Source organism: Haemaphysalis longicornis, unplaced genomic scaffold, assembly GCF_048455015.1.
Source record: "Haemaphysalis longicornis isolate Haplotype H1 unplaced genomic scaffold, Haemaphysalis longicornis Haplotype H1 scaffold_10, whole genome shotgun sequence".
NCBI lineage: Eukaryota > Metazoa > Arthropoda > Arachnida > Ixodida > Ixodidae > Haemaphysalis > Haemaphysalis longicornis.
In genome coordinates, this window is record NW_027526204.1 from 48,530,675 (window position 1) to 48,557,180 (window position 26,506).

General features: G+C 45.4%; 1 protein-coding gene across 2 annotated transcripts; it reads right to left on the minus strand.

Moving 5' to 3' along the window:
* Positions 1-5,218: 5,218 nt before the first annotated feature.
* Positions 5,219-24,694, minus strand: LOC144158465 (uncharacterized). 2 transcript variants are annotated; one of them, XM_077689346.1, is made up of 5 exons: positions 24,654-24,694; positions 19,976-20,119; positions 19,827-19,889; positions 16,117-16,243; positions 5,219-6,380 (listed from the first exon to the last, which is right to left on the minus strand). In XM_077689346.1, exons 2-5 carry the CDS (start codon positions 20,073-20,075, stop codon positions 5,558-5,560), a joined length of 1,113 nt encoding a protein of 370 aa, XP_077545472.1. In that variant the 5' UTR covers positions 20,076-20,119; positions 24,654-24,694; the 3' UTR covers positions 5,219-5,557. The 2 variants fall into 2 exon arrangements, with proteins under 2 accessions (XP_077545472.1, XP_077545471.1); XM_077689345.1 differs by having other exon boundaries at positions 24,282-24,679.
* Between the last annotated feature and the right edge of the window lie 1,812 nt (positions 24,695-26,506).

The window sequence follows — 26,506 nt, forward strand, 5'->3', positions numbered from 1 at the left end:
ACATGTATGTGTTCGCGTAATTCTTCGCAAGAACCAACAAGACTAAGCGTCAACCGTTATAAACGCGAGCTGAAGTTTAGGCGGGAACGAGCGCGAGCTCTCCCAAACCGCGCACACAAAAATGAAATGGTGACTGATTTTCAGCGGCCGGCCGCAGTAAGCAAACGGCGTTATTCCACCAAGGCAGATATATTTTAAACACAGCCACCGACAACAAAACACACATTGCAGACACTTAAAGGGGTACTACGGCGGGTAAAATGCCACAAAAAAGATGCAGCCGGCGCAGCGAAGTGCCGTCCACCTCCCCGACCGCGTAGAAAAAGCACCGCGCAAGGGCACAACAGCACGTAGTCCGTCGGACACCGTGGCGTTTGGTTGCACAAATGATCAATTCCTAGAGAACGTGTAACACTATCTGGCTCGCTATTTTGAATACGCTGCACTGTAGTTTGAGAAGGCGGTGTTTCATGATGTGGTGTTCTGGCTCTTTAAGTAAATACTTTTGCTGCGTTAATCTGTTGCCTGTTAACCGCTCTAACCGTCATGTTTGCACACGCCACGCCCTCGGCAAGCGCGTGGCCAATAACCGCTTTTATGGGTCTGCTAAATGGGCCTCCGATGGGATTTCCGTATGACGCTACTTGCGGTCGCCGTTTCCTTGGCGCCCAATCAATCTTTCAGCCGAGTTACCGATGAGTGGCCGATAGCTCGGAAGCGAATGGGGACCCATGGGGTTCCCAATCATTGGCAATCGGCATCTGCTGCTTGGGGATTCAAAGCAATAGGCTTTAATATAAAAGGCATCCCGAATACTTGAACGTAGGTGTGGCGGGAATCCTGTAATAAAACACAAAGAAAAGCACTGTGCTCCTACACAAGGCCGCCCTGGGGCGCACATTCGCAAACCATATCCCATAGGGTACCATGGCGTGTGGCGCTACCTGTGGCTCAGTTGAGCATACTATATGCACGTGCTTGCTATACGAGGTTTAAATGAACTGGGTACAAAGACGGCGTACCGACGTACCGAATTGTTGCGTTTTTCAATGCTCTCCTATACAAAGGCCATCGGCCTCTGGCCGAGGTACTGTCCAGGCTTCCGCCAGCAGTAATACGTACCGTACAGTTATGCCTCGACTGCCAACCGTGAAAGCTCGTTCTGAACTCTGTTTTTCCTTACGCGGGACTCGCTGGACACCAATAGCTCACTCAGGATTTCGGAGATGTCATAAAAGGCATGATTGCTCTCAACAAAAGAATTTCTGTTGGAGAATTTCTATTGGACAATTTCGAATGTCCTACGTCCTGGTGGTGACTTGCCGATCCGCCGCGGCCAAGGTGAAGCCTGTGAGTGCTGGAAAATGAATGGTCAAAGATCGCCCCCGCATGGTTATTGAACCCGAGCCCAAGGAAGTGCGCATGAGGCTTCTCTGGCTTCGAGAACGTCTCGAGGACGTGTACATGCGTGAAGCGCTTGTGCCGTACGTCAAGGTCATGTCCATTTCAACGGAAAGTTGGAGAGTCTCGGGAATGGAACACATGCGAACGCTAAACGAGGACGTCGTTTGGAAACTTGCGGATACTGTTGAAGTAATGTGCCTCATGTACTATCTTTGGCATTCATGTACTTGAGTCCTGCCTTGATTTCTGGTCGGAAATTCCTGCGTCATCGGTGTGAGCGCATGGGAAATATACAGCGTAACTGCCCCACACCGCGTTCTCACCCCTGCATTAAGTTTGGTCACACGGATGAGTAGTTGTTTACGCACGCAGACAAGCTTCTTCCTGGACCACGCCCCCTGACGACGCCGTGCGGAACCACATCATAAATGCTTCAGAAGTCCTGGAACGCTGCTGATTATCTCCCAGCTGCTGCGTGCACCAGTAGTGATGGCTCTCGCGACCCAGTTGATTCTACCTTTGTGTGGAGTGATCCAGTAAACTCCCTGGGCAAGATTACCGTGCTGCCTGTGACTAGATTGATTATGAGGTTTTAACGCTCCGTCGCTGCTCACGCGGTGAGGCGCGCCGTATTGGCGGGATCCGGGTTAATTTTGACCACCTGCAAATCTTTAACGCGCGCCCAAGTCTGACCCACACGGACGTTCTCGCTTTTTGCCTCCATCAGAAAAGGTGCCGCCGCGGCCATTGCTACCTCTGACAGTGGTGCATCAACTGATAACATCCGTGCCACACGACATGTATACCTGAGGGTGTTGTACCCACTGAAGGGTGTTTTCATGAGATCGCAAAGGTGTGTCCGGTCGACAACTGAAATTTTGACGAAAATCTTGTATATAGCTCCTTGTGCGCAGGGGGAAACATATGTGAAGTTTTTTTGTGAAAAAAAAAATTTACCCTTTCTCAAAAAAATCCCAAAGCCGGCTCGAGTCACTGGCGCGTTGAGAGGCTTGCGTAAATTTGGAAACTTTTACTGCTGTTAAACAAAACGTACTGGAGCTATTTCCCTAGTTTATTTATGGAAAGACTTTGCATACTCTCAAATGATTAACGTATTCGTCTTTGGCTTGCAGAGCGAAGTCCTTTTAATAAAAATTCCCAAATTTGGAAAAAGTTTGAGAATTCCCCAAATAAGCGGCTTTTTTTCTCAGAATTCTTCTATCCTTAGTTTCTATTGCTTTGGTTTTCAGTGAGGTGAGTGAGTGAGTGCATTTTTCACGGACCGTTCAGGTAATTTATACAGCAGACGATTAGCCTTAAGTATTAAAGGGTTAGCATCAGTACCCAAAAGAAATAAGCTGGTGTCATCAGCACATATTACACTGACCTTCGTTAACCATTTGAATAAAATTATATGAGGAGCTCATTGAAAATAAGACAGAAATAAAGTTGGCAGTGAAGAAAACCTCGGAAAGCAAAGGGGAGGCTGTGGTAGGTCATTGAAACAGATAAATTTGGAAAGAAAGTGGAGAAAAAATGCCCGCCAGGTGGGATCCGAACCCACGACCTCCAGAATACCGGTCTGGTGCGATAACCACTACGCTACCGGCAGGGCGACTTCCCCCCCCCTTTTCTGGGGTATTTATGTTAAGGTAATTTTGTTTCCTGTGCTTGGGGGTGGTAGCCAGCGCCACTCGGACTACTCGGGGTGAAGGGGTCCTTTCTTTTTAACCCCCGGGCCATGACTCGAGTGGCTACGACATGTCAACAGTGGTCGACCAGTGTTGAACCCTCTTAAGCTTCCTATGGCACTAAGACTGCCAGAACAGAGGCCCTCGCTATGCATGTAGCGAATCAGAATAGGAAATGGGGGGCTCGTTGAAAATAAGACAGAAATAAAGTTGCCAGCGAAGAAAACCTCGGAAAGCAAAGGGGAGGATGTGGTAGGTCATTGAAACAGATAAAGAATTTGGAAAGAAAGTGAAAAAATGCCCGCAAGGTGGGATCCGAACCCACGATCTCCAGAATACCGGTCTTTTGCGATAACCACTACGCTACCGGCGGGGCGATTTCCCCCCCACTTTCTGGGGTATTTATGTTAAGGTAATTTTGTTTCCTGTGCTTGGGGGTGGTAGCCAGCGCCACTCGGACTACTCGGGGTGAAGGGGACCTTCTTTTTAACCCCTGGGCAGTGACTCGAGTGTCTACGACATGTCAAGAGTGGTCGACCAGTGTTGAACCCTCTTAAGCTTCCTATGGCACTAAGACTGCCAGAACAGAGGCCCTCGCTATGCATGTAGCGAATCAGAATAGGAAATGGGGGGCTCGTTGAGAATAAGACAGAAATAAAGTTGGCAGCGAAGAAAACCTCGGAAAGCAAAGGGGAGGATGTGGTAGGTGATTGAAACAGATAAAGAATTTGGAAAGAGAGAAAGTGGAGAAAAAAAAAGAGAGAAAAAATGCCCGCCAGGTGGGATCCGAACCCACGAACTCCACTTGGAACCCACGATGGCAAGAATACAAGGCGGAAATTGACTCCACTGCAGACAGTATGTAGCGAAGGACTCTCTTGGTGCTTAGGTCCAATTGAACCAGCACTCCGCCTGCTTCGGCAGGGGACATCTTCACTGATGGTGACATCGTCCTTCCTGATTTCGTGCGGGACACTCTAAGCTTCAGTAGCGCTTGTCCTTGTGTCATTCGTCTTCTGTCTAAATTTTTTGCGCATTAAATTTGCACTATGTTCTTCAGCTTCTCGCATTTTGCAAAAGCCCGAGCACAATATTCATGCAACCGGCAAGAATTAAGCGGCGCACTCGCGTGAGGCCACCCGTAATAGGGCTACTGGGGAGAGACGCCGCTGCACGGGAGTCCTGAGTCAAACGTCATATCCGGAAGTTTGCCGCAGTGGCGGCCAGTTGTGACGACACTCTGCTAGGTGCTGCGTTGGCTGAAATGACGTGTTCTTAAACGGTTTGAATAAAAATACTGCACTCCTGTGGAGTTTAAAATTCCGTCACAAGAGACCTCAGCGGTGCATGCCACAGGTTGAGAGAGACTTCGGGGCTCGTAACTTTTCGCTGTAGTTGGTCTTTTTGTCACCAGCTCGCTCTTGCACGTTGGTGGCTCCACTGTGCCAAAAAAAATGTACCACAGTGCCTGACAAGAACACTCCTCAGCACAAAAGAATGCTTTTCATAACCAGATAACTACCTGCAGGCGATCTCGCAGACACGAGTACTGTAAATGGTGCATTTAAGGTGCATGTGCCTGATTGATATGGGTGATATTTCCATTTTGCAGCAATAAAAAAATCTGATCTTACCATAAGCACTGTAAGGCATGAGCTTATTAAGCCAAAAAATTTAAACAGGCTCGCATGTCAGCAAATACCTAACGGTAATACTGAGGTCGGCTATGAATCTTGGAAAAGTGGGCCATAGACCACACAGGCATAACAAAAGAATGGGCACAGCTGCAAGACACATGCACAAGCAACAGTTTCTTTGCACCAGCCACAGAGCGAAAGGACAGACCTATCTGCCCAACATTTGAAAGCACCTGCTCGTAGTGAGTTTATGAAGGAAAGAAATGTGCACAATTTTTTATTTGTGTACACGTGTCTTGCCTTCATACACGGACAATATGAGGCGAGCATTTATAGCAGCAGCTCCTAATGCTCACAAAGATGGCACTTAGCATCGACATGCGGTTTTTCACCAGTGTACTCCTTCATGCCTAATGACAACTTATTTGAGTAAAGCACATTGGCCCTCTCGCCAGAGTGCAATCTATGATGAATGAGCAACTGGGGGACCACGTAAACATCTTTTATTAGGTAATACATAGCTCATAGGAGCTCCCCAGAGTGCAATCTTTCATGCCTAACCAGACTGCTTCTTTGAGCAAACAACTTTTGACAGAGAAAACAGACATAAGGTCGCTCACCGGAGTGCATTCTTTGATGCCTAATCAAGTCGCCTGTCATAGCAGATTCATTTGACAGATATCACACATGTAGGGCCCCTCACCAGAGCGCAATATTTAGTGCCTAACTAGGTTGCTGCTTTAAGTAACGCTTTTCTGAAAAATGCTACATATGTAGGGACTCTCACCAGAGTGCAATCATTATTCAGTAATCAGGTGGGCTACGTTAGTAAAGGTCTTGTGGCGAAAGCTCGACATACGGCCTCTTACTAGAGTGCACTTTTTTATGAAGAACCAGGCTGCGTTTGTTAGTAAAGGTCTTCTGACATACGCTACACACAAATGGCCGCTCAACAGAGTGCAATTTTTCATGACTAATCATGTTGTGTCTTTGAGAAAACACCTTTTGACAGATGCTACAGGCATAGGGTCTCTCTCCAGAGTGCATTCTTTGATGCCTTACCAGGACGCCGCTAGTGGTAAATCTTTTTTGACAGATATCACACACATATGGTCGCTCACCAGAGTGCAATCTTTCGTGGCTAACGAGGGTGCCTCTTTTAGTAAAGCTTTTCTGACAGATGCTGCAGACGTACGGCCTCTCACCAGAGTGCAATCTTTCATGAACATTCAGGTGGCCTTTCTTAATAAAAGTCTTCTGACATAAGCCACACACATATGGTCGCTCACCAGAGTGCACTCGTTCATGAAGAACCAGATGGCTTTTCTTAGTAAAGGTCTTCTGACATAAGCTGCACACATAGGGTCGCTCACCAGAGTGCAATCTTTCATGAAAATTAAGGTGACTTCTTTGTTTAAAGCTCTTCTGACAGATGCTACACATGTATGGCCTCCCTCCAGAGTGCACTTTCATGTGTATGTCAAGGCTGTGTTTTTTGCAGAAGACTTCTTTGCAAACAGTGCATACGAATGTCAAGCTACTGCTACACACTTTCATGTCAGTTGTCTGGCGGTTGGATTGTTGACATGACAAGCAGGAATACAGCTTCCCTGTGATCTCCACTTCTCCACTGTCGTTGGAAACACTCCTAAGTGAGCAGGAAAACAAAAATGATAAAACAAATTGTAGAAGATTATTGCAACAAACAAGCTAGACACAAGCTGTTTCACAAACAAAATAAGTCGTCATTTTCAATAATTGTGCAGTGTGCATTTAAACACTGCCACAGTGCACTTAGTAGAGAAGGCCTAAGATGTCTGCAAAACCTAGTGTTTCAAAGTTTGCCCCAGCAGTTGATTATGAACCAGTGAAACACAAGGTAAAAAAATCACAGCAATGGATCATATATGCATCGATAACATTTCAAGTCCAGTATTTTGCATATTTACCAAAGAAAAGTAGACTAAATTATGGCCCATAAATAACGCACGAAAGATGCCAATAAACAACTTATGAAGTGAACAAGACTTTCATATATATGGCTGAGTACAAACATATCATGTGCTGATGAATCATAAAATTTAAGTTGTTGATGGAGTTTGCCAAAACTCATGTTTTGACAGCACTGATAGGACAAACATAAGCATCAACATGTTGCACTCGTAACAAATTGAAAGGACTTTATGCAGGAAAGGACTTTATATGCAGGACTTTGCGAAGCCAACTTCAATAAGGTGAATAAGCATATCTATGCAATGCATCAACTGCCACCCTTCAACATGTGAAGACTAGCCTCTAGAACATGTGGCACAAAATCGGGGCTACCTGATACTCCCATTGAGTAAGTTTGTTAGCAATGAAGTCGTAAAGTACCTTCTAGATTCATAATGAATTACAAGCATGTGATAGCACAACTGTAAAGCATGTGATAGCACAACTGTTTTTATCGAGACCTGCCTTCCAGGTCTCGATAAAAATGGTGAACATCACGTAAATATCCCAATTTGATTAAACATCGTTAACTAGGAACAAAATATAAAACTTCAGTTTGCGATGACAAAATTCCAGTTGATACTGAATACAACCGAAAATGGGAAATCCCACTTTTTTCTTCCCATGCTCGTAAAAATTGATAGCAGCCATGGAGGCACCAGTGCAATGCCGAAAAGTTATAGTAATATCTCTGGGCAGTGGATGTTTGGGGACGTTAGTAAAAATCCCAGTTTTTTAGTCCCACAGAATGAATGCTCCTATAAAGCAACATCAGAACACTGCCGCAATATCCTGCAGTTTCAATTATTTTCACCAGGTTTTCAAAGTTTCTGCCAGGCATATAATTTCAGTCTGTCTGCAGGATTTTTCAGAAACTTCTCTCTCACGGACACTCGGTGGAACAGGCAAATGACACCTGTTCTCTTACTAGTGTCTATGCTTTCTTGCTCTTTGGTATCAGTTTCTGAAGCAATGTTGTGATAAAAAAAGAGCATGAAACTGAACACAAAGCACTTATAAGCACTCGCATTTGTTGGTCCTTTTGTTTGTCCTCACCTTGCATGGTTATTCATCTAAACATTCCCACAGTTCAACTAGTTCAGATGACGTTTGTCATTTGTCTTCCCCACTCAAGACAAAATCATGGGCAGCACAGTGAAACATATCCAAGACTGGTTTTTCTTGAAAGGATCTCTAAATGCATGAGAAAAACCCACTGTGGCTGTATTCTGGCATGTAGATAATAGTTTGGCCAGCTACAAAAGACTAGGACTATGAACACTGCAAACACAGCCCAGTGTCTGCCGTGTCACATGTAAACATTTTGGCCGATTAGGACAGGTGTTTGTACAGGAGAGCTATATGGGGGAGCTGCCACAAAAATTGCAGCCAGTCAGCCTATTAAAGTAATTCGCATCAAAAGACAGAGACATGAAATCCAAGGAAGGGGCGCAAACATGATACAGCAGTAAAGAAGTGCTTGATTATCAGTAGGCTTTTCCCAGCAAACCTACGTGCCCGAGGCATTTTTTTGTGTAGTGGCATTGGTGTATTCAATGACAATAAAAAAAATATGTGAAAGAGCATCACACGAGAAACTGCTTTAAAAGTTGTGAAAAGGGGGAACTGCGGACACCCGCAAGCATGTGACAAAAAAGTGCCGTACCCCTTGCTCACCAGCCAGGTGCGTGTTCATAATCTTGTCATGGGTAATGCGGAAACCCAGCCGTTCAATGGGACGGTGGGGTGAGCGACGTGACGTCATTTGATGAGGTAACAACTGATGTAGGCAGCCAGCACCACGGTATTTGACGAGGTGACGCCCAGAGGAACACGAGCGAACGAAACTGGGCTCATCTAAGCTAGCCTCGAGCAACATCGCCTAGGTACCCATTTGCGACCCAGCCAACCAGCTCTGGACCGCGAATTAACGAGGGCTCCCTGGAAGAAGGGAGCACTGGGTGGTTTGGATAATAAAAGCCCTTGAGGATTTTCGTTTGTGGGCCTTGCCTGCCCCCCATTTAGATGCCGTAGCAACAGCTGCTATGTGTGGAGGATTCTCCGAGTGTAACCCACAACACCAACTGTAGCAGTGACGGCATAGCCATCCCAGCACTGGCAGTGGCTTGTGTCCCCCTTATGCTTGATGGCATCTATAGTCGAAGCCTTTGTTTCTATGTCAACCTTTGTATGCAGTTTCGTGACTAGAAAAGCATTAAAAACTTTCAGATCATCATGGTTGAAGAGCTTACATTCCTAAGCAAAAAGATGTCCATACAACATGGCAAAATGGGATCACACGATTACTGTCTTTTACGCCTTGAGAAGCAGTAACAATTATAAAAAGGAGTTTGGTTTGTGGTAAAGCACTCACTGGCATACAAAGCCTAGTGTACCTGGCCAATGGTATAGCCTGCAAGATACCTGAAGGCGAGTCTGTATTTCAGTGGCAAAATTGGGGTGCCAATTAGCCCATTGTACAATGTTGTTGCGGAAAACATAGTAGGAACGAAATATCCAGCCTGTCCAAGTGAGCCAGGTGAGTAGACAGCACATACGCCTGCAACTAGCAAGCCACATTTGAGGCAGCATGAAATAAAACTAGCGCTGACAAAGAAGTGAAAGATAAATCACTGAGGGCATGTTTCCAAGGGCTGCAACCTTCCAGGAGCCCAATCACAAAGTGTTTGCCGAAACCAAATTGATTCTAAATGAGTTCATACGGGAGTGTGTTGTCCAACTTGCTAAATATTGATGTCCTGCACATGACAGCAAGGTAGATACCAAAACAAAAACATTTCGCACACTGGCTTCTGCTAGCAAGAATAGACTCTATGCTTTAAGTACCTTGCCAGGTTCTCTATACATTGGGATATACTGAATCTGCTGAAGATTACCTCAATGCCTGAAAGATGCTTGTGTTCTTTTAATGCCATCTTAATTTACTAGCTCAACTATAAAACAACTTTGACGCAAAACTTTACTGCGTCCTTGACAATGTAACTAAATAGCCCTATTTGCAAATGAAACCTTTTAATTTAAGCATTTACAGCTGTATTCACAAACCTGAATTGAGTATCACTTTTGCCTTCCGACACTTTCTGTCCCTTTGCCCCATTTCAAGAGCCAAACTTACATTGAAGAAGCATCTTTTCGCGAAGCCTGATAACTGTTACTTAAGGTAGCTCCCAGTCTACCTTAAGTGAGCCTTTTGCCGACCAACATTGCAGAGTAGCATGATAGCTTAGCTAAGGTTGCAGATTTTGTGAGTCAATCACGATAAATAACTAAAGCTATAAAGAATGAACTACTTTCTGTGCTCAAAAATGAGCCGCACACCCACCCCCCATCCTCATGCGGCCATGTGGAAACCTGTACCCTGGTTCAGCTGACACGCAAAGCAACCAGCGCCAGCACCATGGTGCTGCCTCTGCTCACGAAACGACGCAGGCAGGTGCTGCTGACATCTGTTGTCGCTTGCCAGAATGAAGCCAATGTTGAAACCAAGTTACACATGATGACAATACCGTGAAAACGTATGCAAGGGATAGTCCTGCCCACTGGTAGGGCAAGCAACGCTAAAATATCGGCCACGATGTTAAGACTAAAGGTCTTTATGGGGACAGGCCAACGATGTAGCTGGCTGCTCTGAGCTCTTCGACGCTGGCACCATGAGGGCGTCCTTCCCTATTGGTGCCAGGGTAAAGTCCCGCCCACACGCCACATGCGGATTAGCGTGTCACGGGCTAGCCTCACTTGCAGAAGTCAAGCGTTCTCCGAAAACGGCGCCTTTAATAAGGGCGAATTAAAGAAGGCTTCTGAAATGTGCAGCAGACAGTTCTCATTCCAGTCATTCTTTGACATTTATAAAAGGCTGCCTTAAAGGGCCCCTGAGATGGGGGTTTCGGGGGTCAATGGTATCGGAGCACAACGGCTATTTCTTGAACTAATCGTGACGTAATAGTGCGCTCTTGATTAAAATCAATTTTTAAGAGCGTAAAAACATAAGAAAGCTGTGTATTACTTTTCTTAGTCTACGTCTTTCCGCGCCTGTTTTCGAGAGAAAAAACATCCTTTGTGTGTGTGTGTGTTTACACTGTCGCACATATTTGTTTTATACCGGAGTGTAGAGCACTTACACACCGGGCCAAACCAGGCTTGACGCTCCTCCATTCTCGGCGGAAGGATACAGTGAGCGCAGCAGCAATGACGCTCGCAGCGTGATCACTCAGCGCTCCGTGTTTGGTGTAAGAGTTTCATCAGTTTTCTTTGCATTTGTTTTTTGGATGCTGTTCCCGAGAGGATTCTTTGCACCATCCGTGTTTCGAGCGTAGCCTCGATGTTGTTTCAGTTATGAGGTTGTAACGAACGGCGCGCCAAGGGAGCGCCGTGCTGACGACGAAAGCAGGAGCTCCTCATCCAGCGCTTGAACGACGCCGGGCACTGCTCGTGATCACGAGGCGCACGCTCAAGTTCGCTCAAGCCGGCTGAATAAATCAGTTCAAGCCCAAACGCTGTCGCAGCTGATTCTCTGCGCCGGTGGCGACAAGGGGAAGAGCATGCGCATCCTGTAGTGACAACTCCTGCCAAAGAGTTTCATTTCATTGCTTCCCATCAAGTCATGACCGCACGAAAGTGTGCTTTGGTGTGCCCGCCCTTCTGAATGAACCGTGTTGCCTAGTGTCCTTAGCACGTTTTACCATTTACCGTGTTAATTGAAGCAACAGTAGCCGTTTGCCGCTGAAAACGAAAGGATTGCACTCTGCAGTTTCTTCATTCCGGCTTACCGGCTGCCAAGTAGCTACATCTGGCGAATTTGTCTCAAAGCAAATGACACAAAAGTTTGTTTCCCAGAACTGTTCGCTTTGCTCTAAATAGCTTGAATCTTGGGCGTTTTAGATTAAACTCTCACAGTACAATCATTTCCTTTCAAAAGAGCTGTATACTTCTGCTGTAGAGCTTAAAAAAATAGAAAGCCTAGAAAACATGACGTTGACGCCACCATCTAGTGAGAACAATTAGCACCAAGAATTGAATTAACCAGAATTCAGGCCTCCGCTAAATATTTCGATACAAAATGAGTACATGTTGTAATGATTCCGCAATTACCTATACAGTCTACGCTCGTTACAGCGGATCCGGCAACAACGGACTTTCGGTTACAACAGACCATTTCTCTTGGTTTGTCTGGTCCCCATGCATTTTAAATGGAGTCCACTCCGCTCATAACGAACCCGGCTAGAGCAGACTATCGGCTACAACAGACTAAATTTTGGGCGAAAATTGTTTCGACTGAATGTTTATAGCGGACTTCCGCGAGGCCGGCATCCGATGTGCTTTTTCTTTGTTTATTTTGGCAAGAAAACTGTTATGTCTGGCAACATTGCTGGCAGCCGGGTCGTTGGCGCAGCCAAGCCAAGCCAGTGCTAATGGCTTTTTTTGTGTGTGCGCGACCAGCGGCATGAGCGGCAGGGTAGCTGATTTCACTGTCCGATAAACTAAGCGTAATTAACGCTGTCGAACATGGGGAAAAAGACATCCCCCTCGCGAGGGGCACGATCAAATGCACAGCATTTCCGTTGGGGTGCGCCGGCAAGTCGTATCTCTCGATCGCGGGACCCGTGTCGCCATCTTTTGGAGGCGCGGGACAACTTGTGGCGCTTTCGAAACAAACGAGAAATGAGTGAAGGATATAAGGCGCTTTCGGTGCATCGAAATCTGTGTCGGTTTCGTGGCTCGGTCGGTAGTGCGCCGGGCACCTTGCGTTCCGCCCGCGGCGTCATGGGTTCGAAACCGGGCGCCGGAAACTGTTATTTCTTCCTGGCTGCGGACTACGACAAGGCGTGCCTGCGGACTACGACAAGACGCGCATGCGGACTACGACAAGGCGCGCATGCGGACTACGACAAGGCACGCCAACGCCGCGTGACATTGTGAGTTACTAAAATGCTATGCATTTAAAACAGGCCGACATCGCCAAAAGTACAGGCCTTTCTAAGCAGACGGTCCGCTCTACCGTCAAGAACACGGCCGGTGCCGATAAACGCGACTCCGGTGAGATTGAAAAACGTGGTGCACTCGGAGGCGAGTCTGCCCTCGTCAGTTTTTTTATGTAATAAAAAACTCGGGTTAAGTGAAGTTCGGCTTTTATTATTCCCACGCATGCATCGTTCCCGTTCCGTTCGGTGGAAAAGGTAAGAAATGCCTCAAGTAGGGGGTTCTTCCCCATCCATTGTGTGCAATCTGCCGGTAACCGTGCGCAGTCCAACTGGTCTAACTTTCGATTTTACAGCTATCCGTCATCAGATTATGAATATTGCATTACAGCTGTTTCAACGACCAGACTAAAATCGCTAAAAATCTGGAAGCTGCCTTGGGGGAACATGAGGCAGCGATCCAATTTGTTTGACGAATGGTTTCGGGAAAACCTGCGTCGTCGTGAGGGGATTTAAAAGAGCCTAGCTAATTGCTGATGGCCACGACTGATGTGTTATAGCTGGTTAATAATTGTGCCTAGTTATATTCTTGCTTTATTTGCTCAGCTCATCATGCGTCTTTACACGCTTGACCGCAAGCGCTAGGCCTTTTCCAAGTGCCGGTTCTAGGCTTTGGAAACGGTGTTTACGTGATTCTTTGCCCTCGCGCGAACACTGTGCAGAGGTGCTGCAGGCATGTAGAAAGAACAAAGGTGTACTATGCTTATGCAATATCGGTCAAAGTACCCACTTTAGGACTCATACTCCTCCTCCACCACCCCCCCCCCTGTCGGATACTGCATACTTCGGCTACAGCGGACGTTTTTTTCCGGGTTCAGAGGGTCCGTTGTAACGGGCGTAGACTGTATTACCTTGCCCAACACGATTCTAAAAGCACAAAAGAGCTATGCTAGTTCAAAAACGCATCTGACCCATTGGAAGCGTGGGAGGCTGGAGTAGAGGCGGAGATTTTGCTCGCTCTTCTGAAAAAAATGTCATTTATCGTACTCCTGATCATCATTTAGCAAGAATGTAATAAACATCAACTTATACCCCTGCTAAACTAGCGTCCGAATGTCATTTGAACCAAATGTAATTTCACTCAAATGCCAAGTTGTGCTGCTACACTAGGTTTTGAAATGCCATTTGGCTCAAATGACATTCGAGCCAAATGAGCACCGAGGGAGACATTTGGGATTTCAAATGCCATTTCTAGCACTCTCGCGCATAGCGTTCCAAGTCAGCATAAACAAATACATTACTGGCGTACTTAAAACAAGCAAAATATTCTTAATTGTGGAACTTTGTTTACTTCTCATTCACTTAAATCGTGATATCAAGATGTAATAATTCCTTACTCTCAGCACCAGTGCGAGCAAGCAACGAACCAGTGTGGCCAGACAGCACAAGAAACCTCGATTGGGATTCAGAATTATGCAAAAACCGTGTCAAAGTTTTTGTTATTGGTAATTTCATCATTTTATTACGAAAGACTGCAGCTAAATTTGATTGTTGCATTATTGTGTAAAAACAGAACTCGACAGCAGCAGCGCCATGCAGCACGGCGAGCGAATGCTAAAGCTTTCAAATGCCATTTAAATTGTAGTGTAGCACGGCGGATTCTGAATGGCATTTGAAGCACCCCATTTGAGTTAAATGACATTTGGTTCAAATGACATTCGGACCCTATTGTAGCCGGGGTATAAGATTGCTTGTATGAAGCGCCGAGCGCAGTGCATTTGCTGTGCCGTAAAGTTCCGAAAGAACACCCACCCAAAGTACAGTGATATCCAGTGAAAAATACGAGATGGGCGAACTTTCGGGTCAGGTGCGAAAAACTACAAAAAGGTGGCCAAACAAAACTCCAGAGATATCAAGAAAAAATTCGAGATGAGCGAACTTTCGGGTCAAGCGCGGAAAGGACGAATAAGTGACCGCATCTACACATGAAGAGATGTTTCGGGTTTATTGTTCACTCATCGGCGCTAAAGCCATCGATTTTACGGCGTGGGCGCGTCTTCCAGTAAATTGAATATTTGAAGCGTCAAAGGAGGTGGGCGATGTTTCGGGGGAAGGCGTTCTCTAAGAACTTTACGGTAATCTAATCAAGACACGAGCGTACATTTCGCCGGCGCAGGGGGCTCGCTACAGTCGCTAGGAATTCTAGCCTCTGTATTGCTATGTAGAGACGGTAAAAGTAAGTTACCGTTCACGGAAACTCTCGCGCGTGCAAGGTCGACTTCCGCAATCACCAGTACCTCCTGCTCAAAGTCCGGAAGGACTAAAAAGGTAGCGTTAAAAAAAAAAGGCGTCATCGTCTAATGTGCAACCCACTCGCTGAAGTAACCATGGTAACGACGACGCTGTAAACCAACGTGGGTAGAACCACAGCCGTAAAAAATCGCTGACATTTGGGCGGCCAACCATGAAATGAGTGCTTCGCCTCAGACGAGGTCGGACTATTACGTCATCGCAAGCCGCCGAGCCAACAAATAGTTCTGTCTCGTCGGGGTAATAACTTTTGTTAGCGTGAGTGAATATGCTTACTATTTTTGGAGTTGCTTCTACAAGAACTATACAGCAGATTTCTGACACAAACAAAAAAACTTTCAAATCCATCTCAGGGCCTCTTTAAGGCATAAGTGAGGTTGCTTTCTGAATACAAGGGGGAGGGGGAAGGCATTTAGAGCTGTTGGTTGAAGTATGTTCTTGTTAATATCATATGCTAGCACGTTCGTTACATCTGCCAGTGTTCCTCAAGATGCTGGTACCTTTTCCATTTCTATTTGTAGAGGAGCTTGTTCCACCCGATTTCCTGCACCAAATTTCTTAAAGGGACACACACCTGTTTTTTGCGGAGTGCATGTTGTCTAGCTCATATGGAAGCCCGTATTATATATACCGTGGTAGCCACAAGGAATTTTTAGGTAAACACGCAGAAATCATTTTAATTTGAAGTCTGAAAGGTGGCAACAGGTAGTGTCAAAACGTAACACTACGTGTCCAAACAACTTCATCGATTTCAATGCGTGATTCAAAAACAGTATGAATAGGACTTTGCACTTTATTGTTGTTTTAGCCACGGACAAGTTCTAAAATACTTTTTTTTAATCCCAAGTGCAGTTAAAAGTATGTTGCCTCATGGCTCACTGTCATGGCTGCCAACATTCGTTTTGGCAGGACATGTAAGGCTGGTAATATAAAAATTAATAGTTCAAAAGTTTTAGTGCGCTATCAGCAAAACCGTTTCAGGTTAAGGGGTTTTAAGTGATGCTCTTTCATTTCGATAAAGAAAATACACTAAACAAAAATCGGCTGTCTGTCCCTTAAAGCAGAGCAAAGTGACTTGTTTTAAGCCAGGGCTTCCCACAGAGTTGATATTCTACAAGAAACAGCACTGCAAGCATTGCAACCTACCTTATCTTGCAAGAATGTGGGTCACAGGAGCAGGTGCGAGGACCAGCCTCTGCCGCAAGGACTGCACCACCTCGTAAAGCAGGTAATTTCTCCTTGGCCCCAACTCGGGCATTGTCGGCATCCAGAACTGAAACAATCAAATGTAGAGACAGCTAAAGGTAATGGGCATTAGAAAAACCCTCTGAGAGATGCTTCGCTTGTATGCACCAATCATAGTTTGCCTACAAGTTAGAGTTGGTAATGCCACAGAATTTTTAAAGGCTTCAGGAAAGCTTTACTGACGTAGCACTTAATCCTCATGCAGTCCTAACCTTGCAAATGAATCAATGGTGTCAATAAATGCTTGCACTGTCTAGAAAACATGCTAAAAGATGGGGTTGTACAATATATCGAATAAAATTGTGAAGATGTCTGAAAAAGCTTCCTTTAGCACTGCTTAATTACACACATGAAACTGTGATTATTTTCGTTATGTATAAGTTTGCCTCCAAAATATTTTTGCAAAGGTGGCATACTGTATTGCGTTACCTTGTAGTTTTATTAAACAGTGACATTCTGACAATCTACAGAAAGGGACTTCAGAGTGAAAATGCTCTGTATTTTAGGCCCACACACTAGCTATTTTATTTCGTAATACAAAGCTAGTCAAACGTGACTCGTGCTAGTGGATTAAGGGCCACAAAATGTTGCCACTAATACACCTACACTTCACAAACAGGCAAGCTCAACAAAACACCACTTTCAACTTTCCAGAACAGCTGCTGGAAATCCCTCCCACTCTTGTTTGTGTACTCCTGCATGCAAGGTAAACAGTGTTTTCACTGCTACTGCTCAGAGGTCATGCACACACCCCGGGTACAGTCAAAATTACTGAGGATGAGGGGTGGGTAAACATAGGTTGTAAACAAATTATGAATAACAGGTGAAATGTTTCAGATTTTACCTATTACCTTGGCCAATAGCAAATGTAGAAATGGATCATGCTGGCATACAGTGCATAAAGAGTTGGCTGGAACACTTAAGTTTGAAACCATACATAGCAGGAAATATGGAATAAAAAATCATGCACCCCTGAAGTCTAACGATGACGATGACGATGATGGTTCAACGTGAAGCTGTCTCATGACGGATTCTTTGGTTGTCGTTTGAGTTTGGACTCAGTTTCCACCATGACGAAATAGAGCAATCGGATAGACGCCAGCTTTATAACTCGAGCAACCGAGGTTCAATTCCGGCCACTGAAGCCTTTTTTTGTTTGACTTCACCCACGATCATTCATCAACATCGTAGGAAACAGTTTGCTTTCCCGCAGGGCATTTTCGCGTTACAGACACCATCAGTGAGAACATTAAAGCTTCACTTTAAAAGTTTTCTACTAACTTCTAAGGCCAACCGCACAAAGGCAATCTCCAGGCTATGAGACAGCATTGTAGACACCTCCAACCAAATTCAGACCCCCAGGTATCATTTCATATATACTAAAAATGTTAGCACGATCATTTTTGGACTTCCATAGTAACAGCAGCCTTGGCAACATGAGCAGAACAACTTTGCCACTACACCACTGAGGTGCACAATAACCGATATCTTGGTTGGTGTACCTTATATATTGGCTGGTGTTAAGTATCCACACTTAAAAAACCTTCATGGCTTCATATCATCACAACGCACAGAGTACAGGCAAACTACAGAAAAATATATTCCAAATGCACGTTAAAACAAAAAAATTTGCATTCTATTGACCACTCTATTGGCGGAGAGCGCCCCCACGGGCAGCGTTGCGAAGCGCGCCTCCGTGACGTCGGCTTAGAGATTCTCGCATTTGTTGTCTGCTTCACTCAGGCTCACTCTCTCTGCTGTTTCTTTGTGCCCGGTTGACGTCTGAACCTTGTACGCACTAGATTTTGCGTATGCATAACTTTTTATCATAACAATCGCGTACACTAGCTGAAGGCACGGGCGAAATTATAGTTTTGAATACGGCTACAGAAGAAGCATTACCGGCGTCATCCCACTCTTTGCGAAGCCGGTCCTGCGCGGAGAACGAAGAGTCAGAGCTAGGCGTCAGCTTCTGCATTAAGCAGTCTTTCGAACAAAGGGAACAGCCAGCTGCTAGTAACCAACAACAATGAAAATACAAGACCAAAACAAATTCCAGACCTTTGGGGCTGTCAGCTTTGGCAGAAGGCATTACGATTCCCAGTAGTCATATGTAAGGTAAAAGAGTCTTTGCAACCTTGGACGAACGCTCGAAATCACATCCCTTTACTTTTCCATGGCATGAGAGTATGCCCACATGCACTATGGGCTGCAAAAGCTGCAGGTTGAGTTCTAGATAACCCACTGTGTATAGTGGCACATGCTGGTTTTATACCAGGCTTCTAACTAGTATGGAGGTTTATTGAGCAAAACGAGTCACGTCTACAGTGAACGTACAGTAACACTGTTCAGACCTGGAGGGATATTTCGGTACATTTCCTACAACCATATCTTCCTAATATTCCCATATGCGTTATAGGAAAACTGCACTCAAGAGGAGGGGGAGGGGAAAACTTTATTGAACAGTAAAATCGAGCTGATTAGTGGGCCCTGTCTTCAGTCCAGGACAAGAGAGTAAGAGCAGTTTCCTTAAATTCATACTATGCTATACCGAGTAGACCAGAATTTGTACTTTACGCCTGGAAAGGTTAGAAAACAAAGAGCTCTTAGGAAATATTCATCTGCTTCGATTCTTATAATGTATGCACGTATACTCTTTATTTCGTTCTTTATCAAGCATATCAAGCCTTCAATACCGTAATCATGTCATAATTGTTGAAGATGAGAGTCAGTTCGTTATGATAACCATGGTTACGATAGAAATTCGGAGCATGTAAGCAACCTTTGAGTACTCTGGACAACGTTGTCTGGGGCGCGATCACAGTGGCGTAGCACAAACCTTCTCATTGTATTTGCATGTGAATAAACAACACACGCTACGGATATGCACCTTCTCGCACGCAGCCATAACGAAAGCCAATTTGTGAAGAAGGGAATGTATGCCATACAGCTTGAAGAACTATCCACACAATCTTTGTGAGCCTCCCAAACATTCCCAAACCTACTAGTACTAGAAAGACGTTCGTGACGGTGCAGAAAAATGAATACGTTTCACCCAGAAAAAAAAGCACACATCTGATACAAGTCAACAACAATGAAAGAAATAGAAGACAGCCGCTTTATTTCCTGCTGTGCTATGCGCGTGTAGGAGCCCGCTGCTTGGCACGTCGCATTAGACTGTTGAGTCTTCATAAGAGCATCTCAAAAAAACTGTAAGAAGGCCACGCATTTTGAATACTTATCAAGGTGCTCTGAGCGCTGAACCTCGGCAATAAGCTAGAAAGGTCGAGTTCTGATCTTCTGACCGATGTTGTAAAAAAATTCTCCCTCTCCTCAGGTGTTGCAAAATCGTGGGGGATACAGCGTGCAATTATTGGTGTGTCAGAAGCTGGCAAAAATACCTGAATTACTTGACATACACTAAAAGCATTATAGCGTCTAAACAGGTGATTTCTAGCACAGGCGCTGCTGACCTTAACAAGCGGAGTGTTGCAGACAACGGCGGTGCAAGTCCCTAAGCTGACGTCACAGCCAGGGGGTGCCACTCAAACATCTCATTGCCAATACTGAACAACTTAGTTGTATACATGAAAGAAACAGAAGATTCAAACCTGAAAATTCTTCCACTGTTTGGGAGCTTTGACTGATGAGCTCTGTGGAAGCGCACTGGGTACCTGACAAGAAAATTCACCGTCAGCAATGCATACAAGCGAGCAGTTGAACAAAATAGGCATGAGAGATGGCAAAATAGGGATGGCACCTATGACCCTGGTGGAAATTCCCACTTGTGTGCTTCGGCTGCGGGATAGATGTCTGCACGCTGTGTCTGCAGATGTTGCCATGATGCAGCTGTTAAGCATCAATGAAGTTGAACATTGAATGCCTGCTGTTGGTATTGTGTCTCCTGGAAGAGAAAAACCAAGCCGTGGGTAAAAACTCACACAATAACATTCGATGCCAACAGTACCAGTAATAAGCCGATCGATACTTTTACTTTCCTGAAGAAAAGAGCAACCACACAATTTTGCCAACCAGAGTTGCCTTATCAACTAGACAAATGGGCAAACAGATAAGCTTCCTTGGTGTGCGGAACTGCTCACGGGCCATTGATGTATTCTCTATTCCCTTCTGTGCTAGACCGAACTGCAAGAGCATTTTCTCTGGGGGTCTCAGAGACGTCTTGCCTTTCCAAGCTTCTTAGTTTTTTTAAGCTCCTTAAAAGCCAACTGCACTTAAACTTTTGACAACGAAAAAATAAGGTCGTCAAATAGTACAGTCCAAAAGAGTGCTAACAGCAAAAACTCTGCATTTCAAACAGGAATGCGTGTAGCGAAAATGGCTTGTGAAGATTGGCATTTCCGAAGCCAAAAGTGAAAAATTGCAGCCACTACTGCTGGCCAGACGCGACGTAGGTGATGGAACAAAAGTGGGCACACCAGTACCGGTAGATGATCACACAAGCCTCCAAATGCGTGTGGTTCCATCGCATTCCACACTGTTATCTCCACAGGAGAAGTGTCATTAACATTTTTCCAAGGGTAACAGGGTTAGTGCAATTCCGAAATTGCATTGTAATCAATGAAAATGAAGTGTACCATCCCACAGTTATTTATGCATCAGAATACCTGCTGGAGTAGCTATCCTTGGCATTGCAAGTGCAGATTTACAAAGCCATTTGCATGTATAATACCAAAAAGCTGCTTTTGTTAGCCGGTGCCATGGCTATCATCTCGCTTTTTATAGAGGAACAAACAATGCACAGGCGGCAATCGATCACAACCTGTTGTTACTGTCTTCATGGAGAAACAGATTTGTGAATATCCACCGAGTTACGTTCACCTCACTGCACATCGAGGACCGAATTTCAAAATTTATCTCACACCATATGTCAGCTTCAGAAGCTGGATAGTGCACCAAAATTTGAAAAACATTATCTGACTAGCAGTGTTTGCTACTTTCCTAGGGGACATGCGCAGTTCATTACACTTTATATTTTGCAGTCGAAAAACGAATTTAGTGCATCATTTAGGAGAGAAGCAGTTTTGCTAGCTTTTGCTCTTTACAGAGGGGATGGCCGGTCTTACTGCGGGTATTTTGTCAGCAAGAGCGACACTCATTTCAGTTCACTCAGCGAATAAAGAAAAAGTCAGTCACACAAGTGTTTATAGGGACCGGGCAGCTGGACGGGTGGTGCCACCAGTCGGCGCTCCCTTCGTTAGTGGAATGAGCCGGTGCACTGGACTACGCAGCCTCCCATTGTTTTTTCCATGTTTGCTTCAGTGCTTTGAGTATTCTGGGAGTGCTATGAGCGAATATGTGCGGTGAAACAAAGTAAACAGAGATTTGTTGGGTTCTTAGATGAAATAACGGCTACATAAACTTGTCGCACGCTTCTAAATTTGAGTACGGGCTACAATGACATGAGCGCTTTTTGCAGCGATCTACGCTTGGCTCCACCCAACCTGAGTACGAATAAAACTACTTTAGTATTCATTTCTTCTTAAATGCACTAACGGCTACATAAACTTGTTCGACACTTTAAAGTTTGGGAATGGGCTACATTGACATGAGCGCTTTTTGCAGCGCTCTGCACTTGGCTGCCCGCAATCTGAAGAGGAATAAAACTATCAATATTAGTATTTATTTTTACCACCTTAAATTACCTTCACTGGTTTCAGTGACTACGGTATCCACGCCAGCCTTAACGATGGGATACCTCGATACGTGTGCTTTGAAGAGAAAGGCACTTACATATACGAGATCGATTACCGCGTGGCCGTGGAAAAGTCGTGGCAGTTTACACTTTCTTTCTGTAACCGTAAGTTTTGTGCCGTCGGTTTTGGTGAAAGATACTGACCGCATGGGAGCCTGAGGGTCGAAGCGGAAGTCCCACGTTTGTAGTGGTCATTTTATCAAGAGTCAAAGTTGCGTCGTCTGATATTTGTAATTGCTGAGTATGGACGTAAATCACACACTTGGCACGCCTCGTAAAGGTTGCCTCTACTTTCAAGATTTACCGATGTGAAAAAAAGTCCTTGTGTTTACACTTTCCAAGCTGCACCGCTGCAGAACAATAGAAAGCCATGCACAACTACGCTGCTCTGACTGCCACCAGCATTCCACTGACGAGCGGTTCACCACAGGTGGCGTTGTTCGCTGAAGCAACGGTGGTTCCATACAACAGCTGCCCGGTCCCTATACCCGTGCACAGAACAACTCTAGTTAGGTCAAGCTTTTGGAGAGGTCTACGAGGCAGCGTTGGGCTAGCCCAAATACAGTGAATATTGCGCACAGAAGTGCAAGTGGTCAAGGATTTATAAAGATCAGTCTTTATTTTCAAGTGAAAAAGTTTTGATAACTCCAAAATCGTTGCAAGCGTGCATAGTTTCTAGGCCTCTAATCTATTTTTTCCATTGAAAAATTGTGGACACTGCTACCCAGGCGGTTATTTTAAAAACGTGATGCCGACGTAGTACGGTGTGGCGGAGTAGCAGACAAACTGCCGGCGAACACGTGTGTGCCCGGAAGTGCACTGTGCCAGTCGACAGAGAAGCACGAGCCCCATGGGACCGGTGCCCCAACTCTGTCACAGGCCACTCGGATCTTGTTTCGGCGACTCTCAGACAGGCGAAAATTTCGTGCTAGTAAGCTACTTTAACTGATGGTAGCTAGTGTGCTCTGGGTGTATAAGGCTTAGGATGTCGCCATGGTGGTTTCACACACATAAGCTTTTTATTTGGATCAAATTCGGGGAACAAAATTTCAGCGCAGTTGCCCTTTAAGGTAGCTTTACTAATTTTCAGGCAGTACCATTTGCTTTGCTGTTAAATGAAACTGCAAGATATGCCACTATGTCTGACTAAAAAGCTGCAGTTTCTGTAGCAGCATGCAGTTTTTGAGCGGCTTTCTTTTCTTGAAACATGTATGTAACGTCTTCTAGAGCGAAGCATTTTTCGGCACTGCAAATATCTGCTCCTGCACATGCCATTGAAAACGTCAACAGTTGCCCTAGCCCAAGAAGGAATCCAGGCATCAGTTAGAGGGTAGAATTACACAGCCGCCTGCATCATTTGCTGACGACTTTCCTAAGGAAGCGACGTTGCCTAGTGGCACATGGCTATAAAGAATATTCTGGTATTAGAATTCGACAAGCTCCTGCCAAAATAATAGCGAAGCAGTTTCCTGATGGAGGTGTAAACATTTTTCATTGTTCAGAACAGCTCTGAATTTTCTCCGTTTAGATATGAGACTACCTTCGTTACATTTTTCTCAAGTTTGACTGAAATTTTTTTTCTCGAAATTTAACATTCATTTTTAAATCCCTTTTTTTACCTGATTTAAAATCAAATGTACGAGTACTACGCCGCTTAACTTTGGTACGCAATATTAAATTTTCCACAGGACAATTTCTGTGGAGTTTTTTCACTACTTCCATAAAACCATGTTTTTCTAGGGGAGGAAAAGAGTTAAGACACTGCATCTTCAGCTATCTTGGGCTACGTCCGATCATGTGTAATTATTAACAGTAATAGTCAGTGAATCTAGCTAGTTAGTGAGCGGAAGTGGTTTGGCCGGTTGAATATCCGCCAGGTTGACTTTTACGCGAGTTGTGGAGCGAGCATGAGGTAGCGGGTCAGAATTTCGTCTGGACTTGGGTGGAGTGAATACGATCGACTGTAATTATCAGAAGTAACGACTACTTCACAAATATTAGGACGTCCGCTCTCACCGCGAGTTGTGAAGCGAGCGTGACGTTAGCGTTTCCTCTCGACGAAACTTTAGTGACGGCCCTCGTAGACACTGTTCACTTCGGTCTGTACGGCACTTCAGCATGCCGTATCGTTTCATCGAGACGGAACTGTAGACAAAGCTTTTCCTGACTGCCACACACCTCGCGTATAGAATGTCCTGTATCAGTTACCACACCAGCACGGTTCTGGTTTTATGCCAGCAAAGCTTTCCCGGAGGCATTTGCACTTAATTGAGCGCCGAATGCTCGCTTATCTGACGAAGTCGACTTGAAATAACTGCAGCCAATTTTACGGCCGTGCGTCGAAAAACGTTACCTCAAATCGGCATTCCACGGAAGGCAGTTCGAGGCGTCCTGATGTGCACAAGCCACAACACTCAACTGAAAACAATTGCGGCCGCAGGAAGAGCGGTCAGTCGGGGAAACACAGACCATCGCTGGGCAGGAGACGCGACAACCACGACGATGGCAAGCAGACAGGCCCGTTCATAAACTGCTGCGAGGCCCACAGAGATGCCTATCAGCTGCCCATTAGGCGCCTTCACACGCACGGCGGTCCGTAATCCGACCGCGGTTAAGCCCTGTACCATGAGCCGATTATCGCAACACCACCTTAGCACACAGACGTTGTTAGCCCGCAATAAAACAGTGCACACCACAGCGCGATCAGCAACAGCAAAGTACACACCTCTCGTTAAAGCAAAAATAACCTCCCAATGTAATACAACGTATGCCAGCCCATCTCGCGAAACCTCGTGAAGTTGTTTGCAGTGAGGGCGCTCCCTTCCAAGACGTTTGATGGCCATGTTGATGCGATGCTTGGCATCAAGTTAGGGGTATTTGAAATGGCTCTTGGTGTCGTCGGCATTCACAGCACCGCTAAAAGGCGATTGCTTTGGCCTTCATCAGGCAGAGAAGGCAGGTTCGTGCAATGCGTGGCACCGCGGAATTACTAAGCTGCACTAAGTCTGATCTTTCCTTCCGAACGCCCATTTCTTGGGTTTACTACGCAAGTTTAACGGCGAAATCCAGTCTTCTGTGTTGCCGTCACACATCAAACATGTGGCCTTTAAATTCCATAGATGAAAAAAAGTCGCAAGTCGGTACTGATGTGGCTCATACATAGTAGTATTTGAAGTTAGTAGTAATGTATTATAGTAACATTTGGAGTAAGACGTGGTGGTAATATTTGCACTGTCTTCGTGGTGTCCTCCACTTCAGCAAAGCATTTTTGCGCTCTGTCTCTCTCTTTCTTTTTCTTTTTCTCTTTCTCGGTCCAAACATACGTCCGCAGCGCCGCAAGCAACAAGCGGCACTCCACCGCAAAGCATTACATCCCTCCGGCGCCTGTGCACACTTGAGTGCCAAATAGACCATGTATTGTCAGTTTTCGTGCTCGCGCTTCGTATTTCTACTGCGTGTAGCGCTTGGAAATCAGCTGGGCGTGAAGGTCGCCTGCGTGGAACGCGCAGTCCAGGGAAGCAGAAAAGCAGCAGTCAGTACCTAACCGCGCACAACGTAACGTGGTGCCTGCCTGCCAGGACGCCCTGTGATGTGCACTGCCGCCGCTAGAACAGCTCTGCACGCGTCTCGAGTCGCAGCTGCTTCTGAAAAAGTGTCCGTGTCTTCGCTGGTCGTGATTGTCGTATCTCCTGCCTTGCGGTGTGCGTTGCGGCTATTCTGCGGCTCCACGGGTTCAGTAAAGTTCGTTGTTGAGGGAGCGACGTATCACCAGCCTGGCGTATGTTGGGGAGCGACGGCAACTCGAACGCTCTTCCCTGAAGTGCCCGTTTCAGGTAATTTTGCGATATACACATGGTCGTAATCTGCTGCAGCTATTTGAAGCCGGCCTTGGACGCAAGTAAGATGGCAAGTTGGGCTAGTTGGTGCAGATTAAGATTCAAGGTGAAAAAACGGCGCAAGGAATAGAGGGACAAAAAAGAAGAGTGGACGACGCACAGCGCTGAACTCGCAAGTGAAAGTTTATTAGAAAGAAAGCACGTATTTATACACAATAACCATACTATCGCGTAAACAGATAACACGGACAAAGCGTGTGAGCGACAACAGAGTAACATCTTTAAAACACTGGCACGCGACGAAATTCAGCATCCAAGAAGTTACACAATCTGCTAGCGGATAAGAAACTGAAATTCCTTGTCAAGTAATGACAGAGAAGGAACACTAACGCACTTGCCCTCGTTCCTTCTAATATGGAATGCCTCTATTATCTCTCCGACCTGCTGGTTTTTATGTTTGGCTTCTAATTTTGTGTCCTTGAAAACAGGGTAACAATCTTTACATTTTTTGCAGTGTTGTGCGACGTGGGAATAGTCATCGCCCTTCAAAGAACGTCTATGCTCCATTAGTCGAATGTTAAGGCATCGGCCCGTTTGGCCGATATAAACATGACCGCAGACAAACGGAATCATATACACCACACCAATACTACAACCCTAGCAAAAATTACCAATAGACAAAACCAATAGCCTATTGGGTTATTGACACCAATAGCTATTGGTGTATCAGTCTATAGGTGTA

Excerpts from the sequence above, each read along its gene's own strand:
- LOC144158465 (XM_077689346.1), bottom strand. The coding sequence starts at position 20,075 with ATGCTTAACAGCTGCATCATGGCAACATCTGCAGACACAGCGTGCAGA. Across the intron at positions 19,890-19,975 it reads AATTTCCACCAGGGTCATAG|GTACCCAGTGCGCTTCCACA; the intron begins GTGCCATCCCTA and ends TTTTCTTGTCAG. Across the intron at positions 6,381-16,116 it reads CCACATTCTTGCAAGATAAG|GAGTGTTTCCAACGACAGTG; the intron begins GTAGGTTGCAAT and ends CTGCTCACTTAG.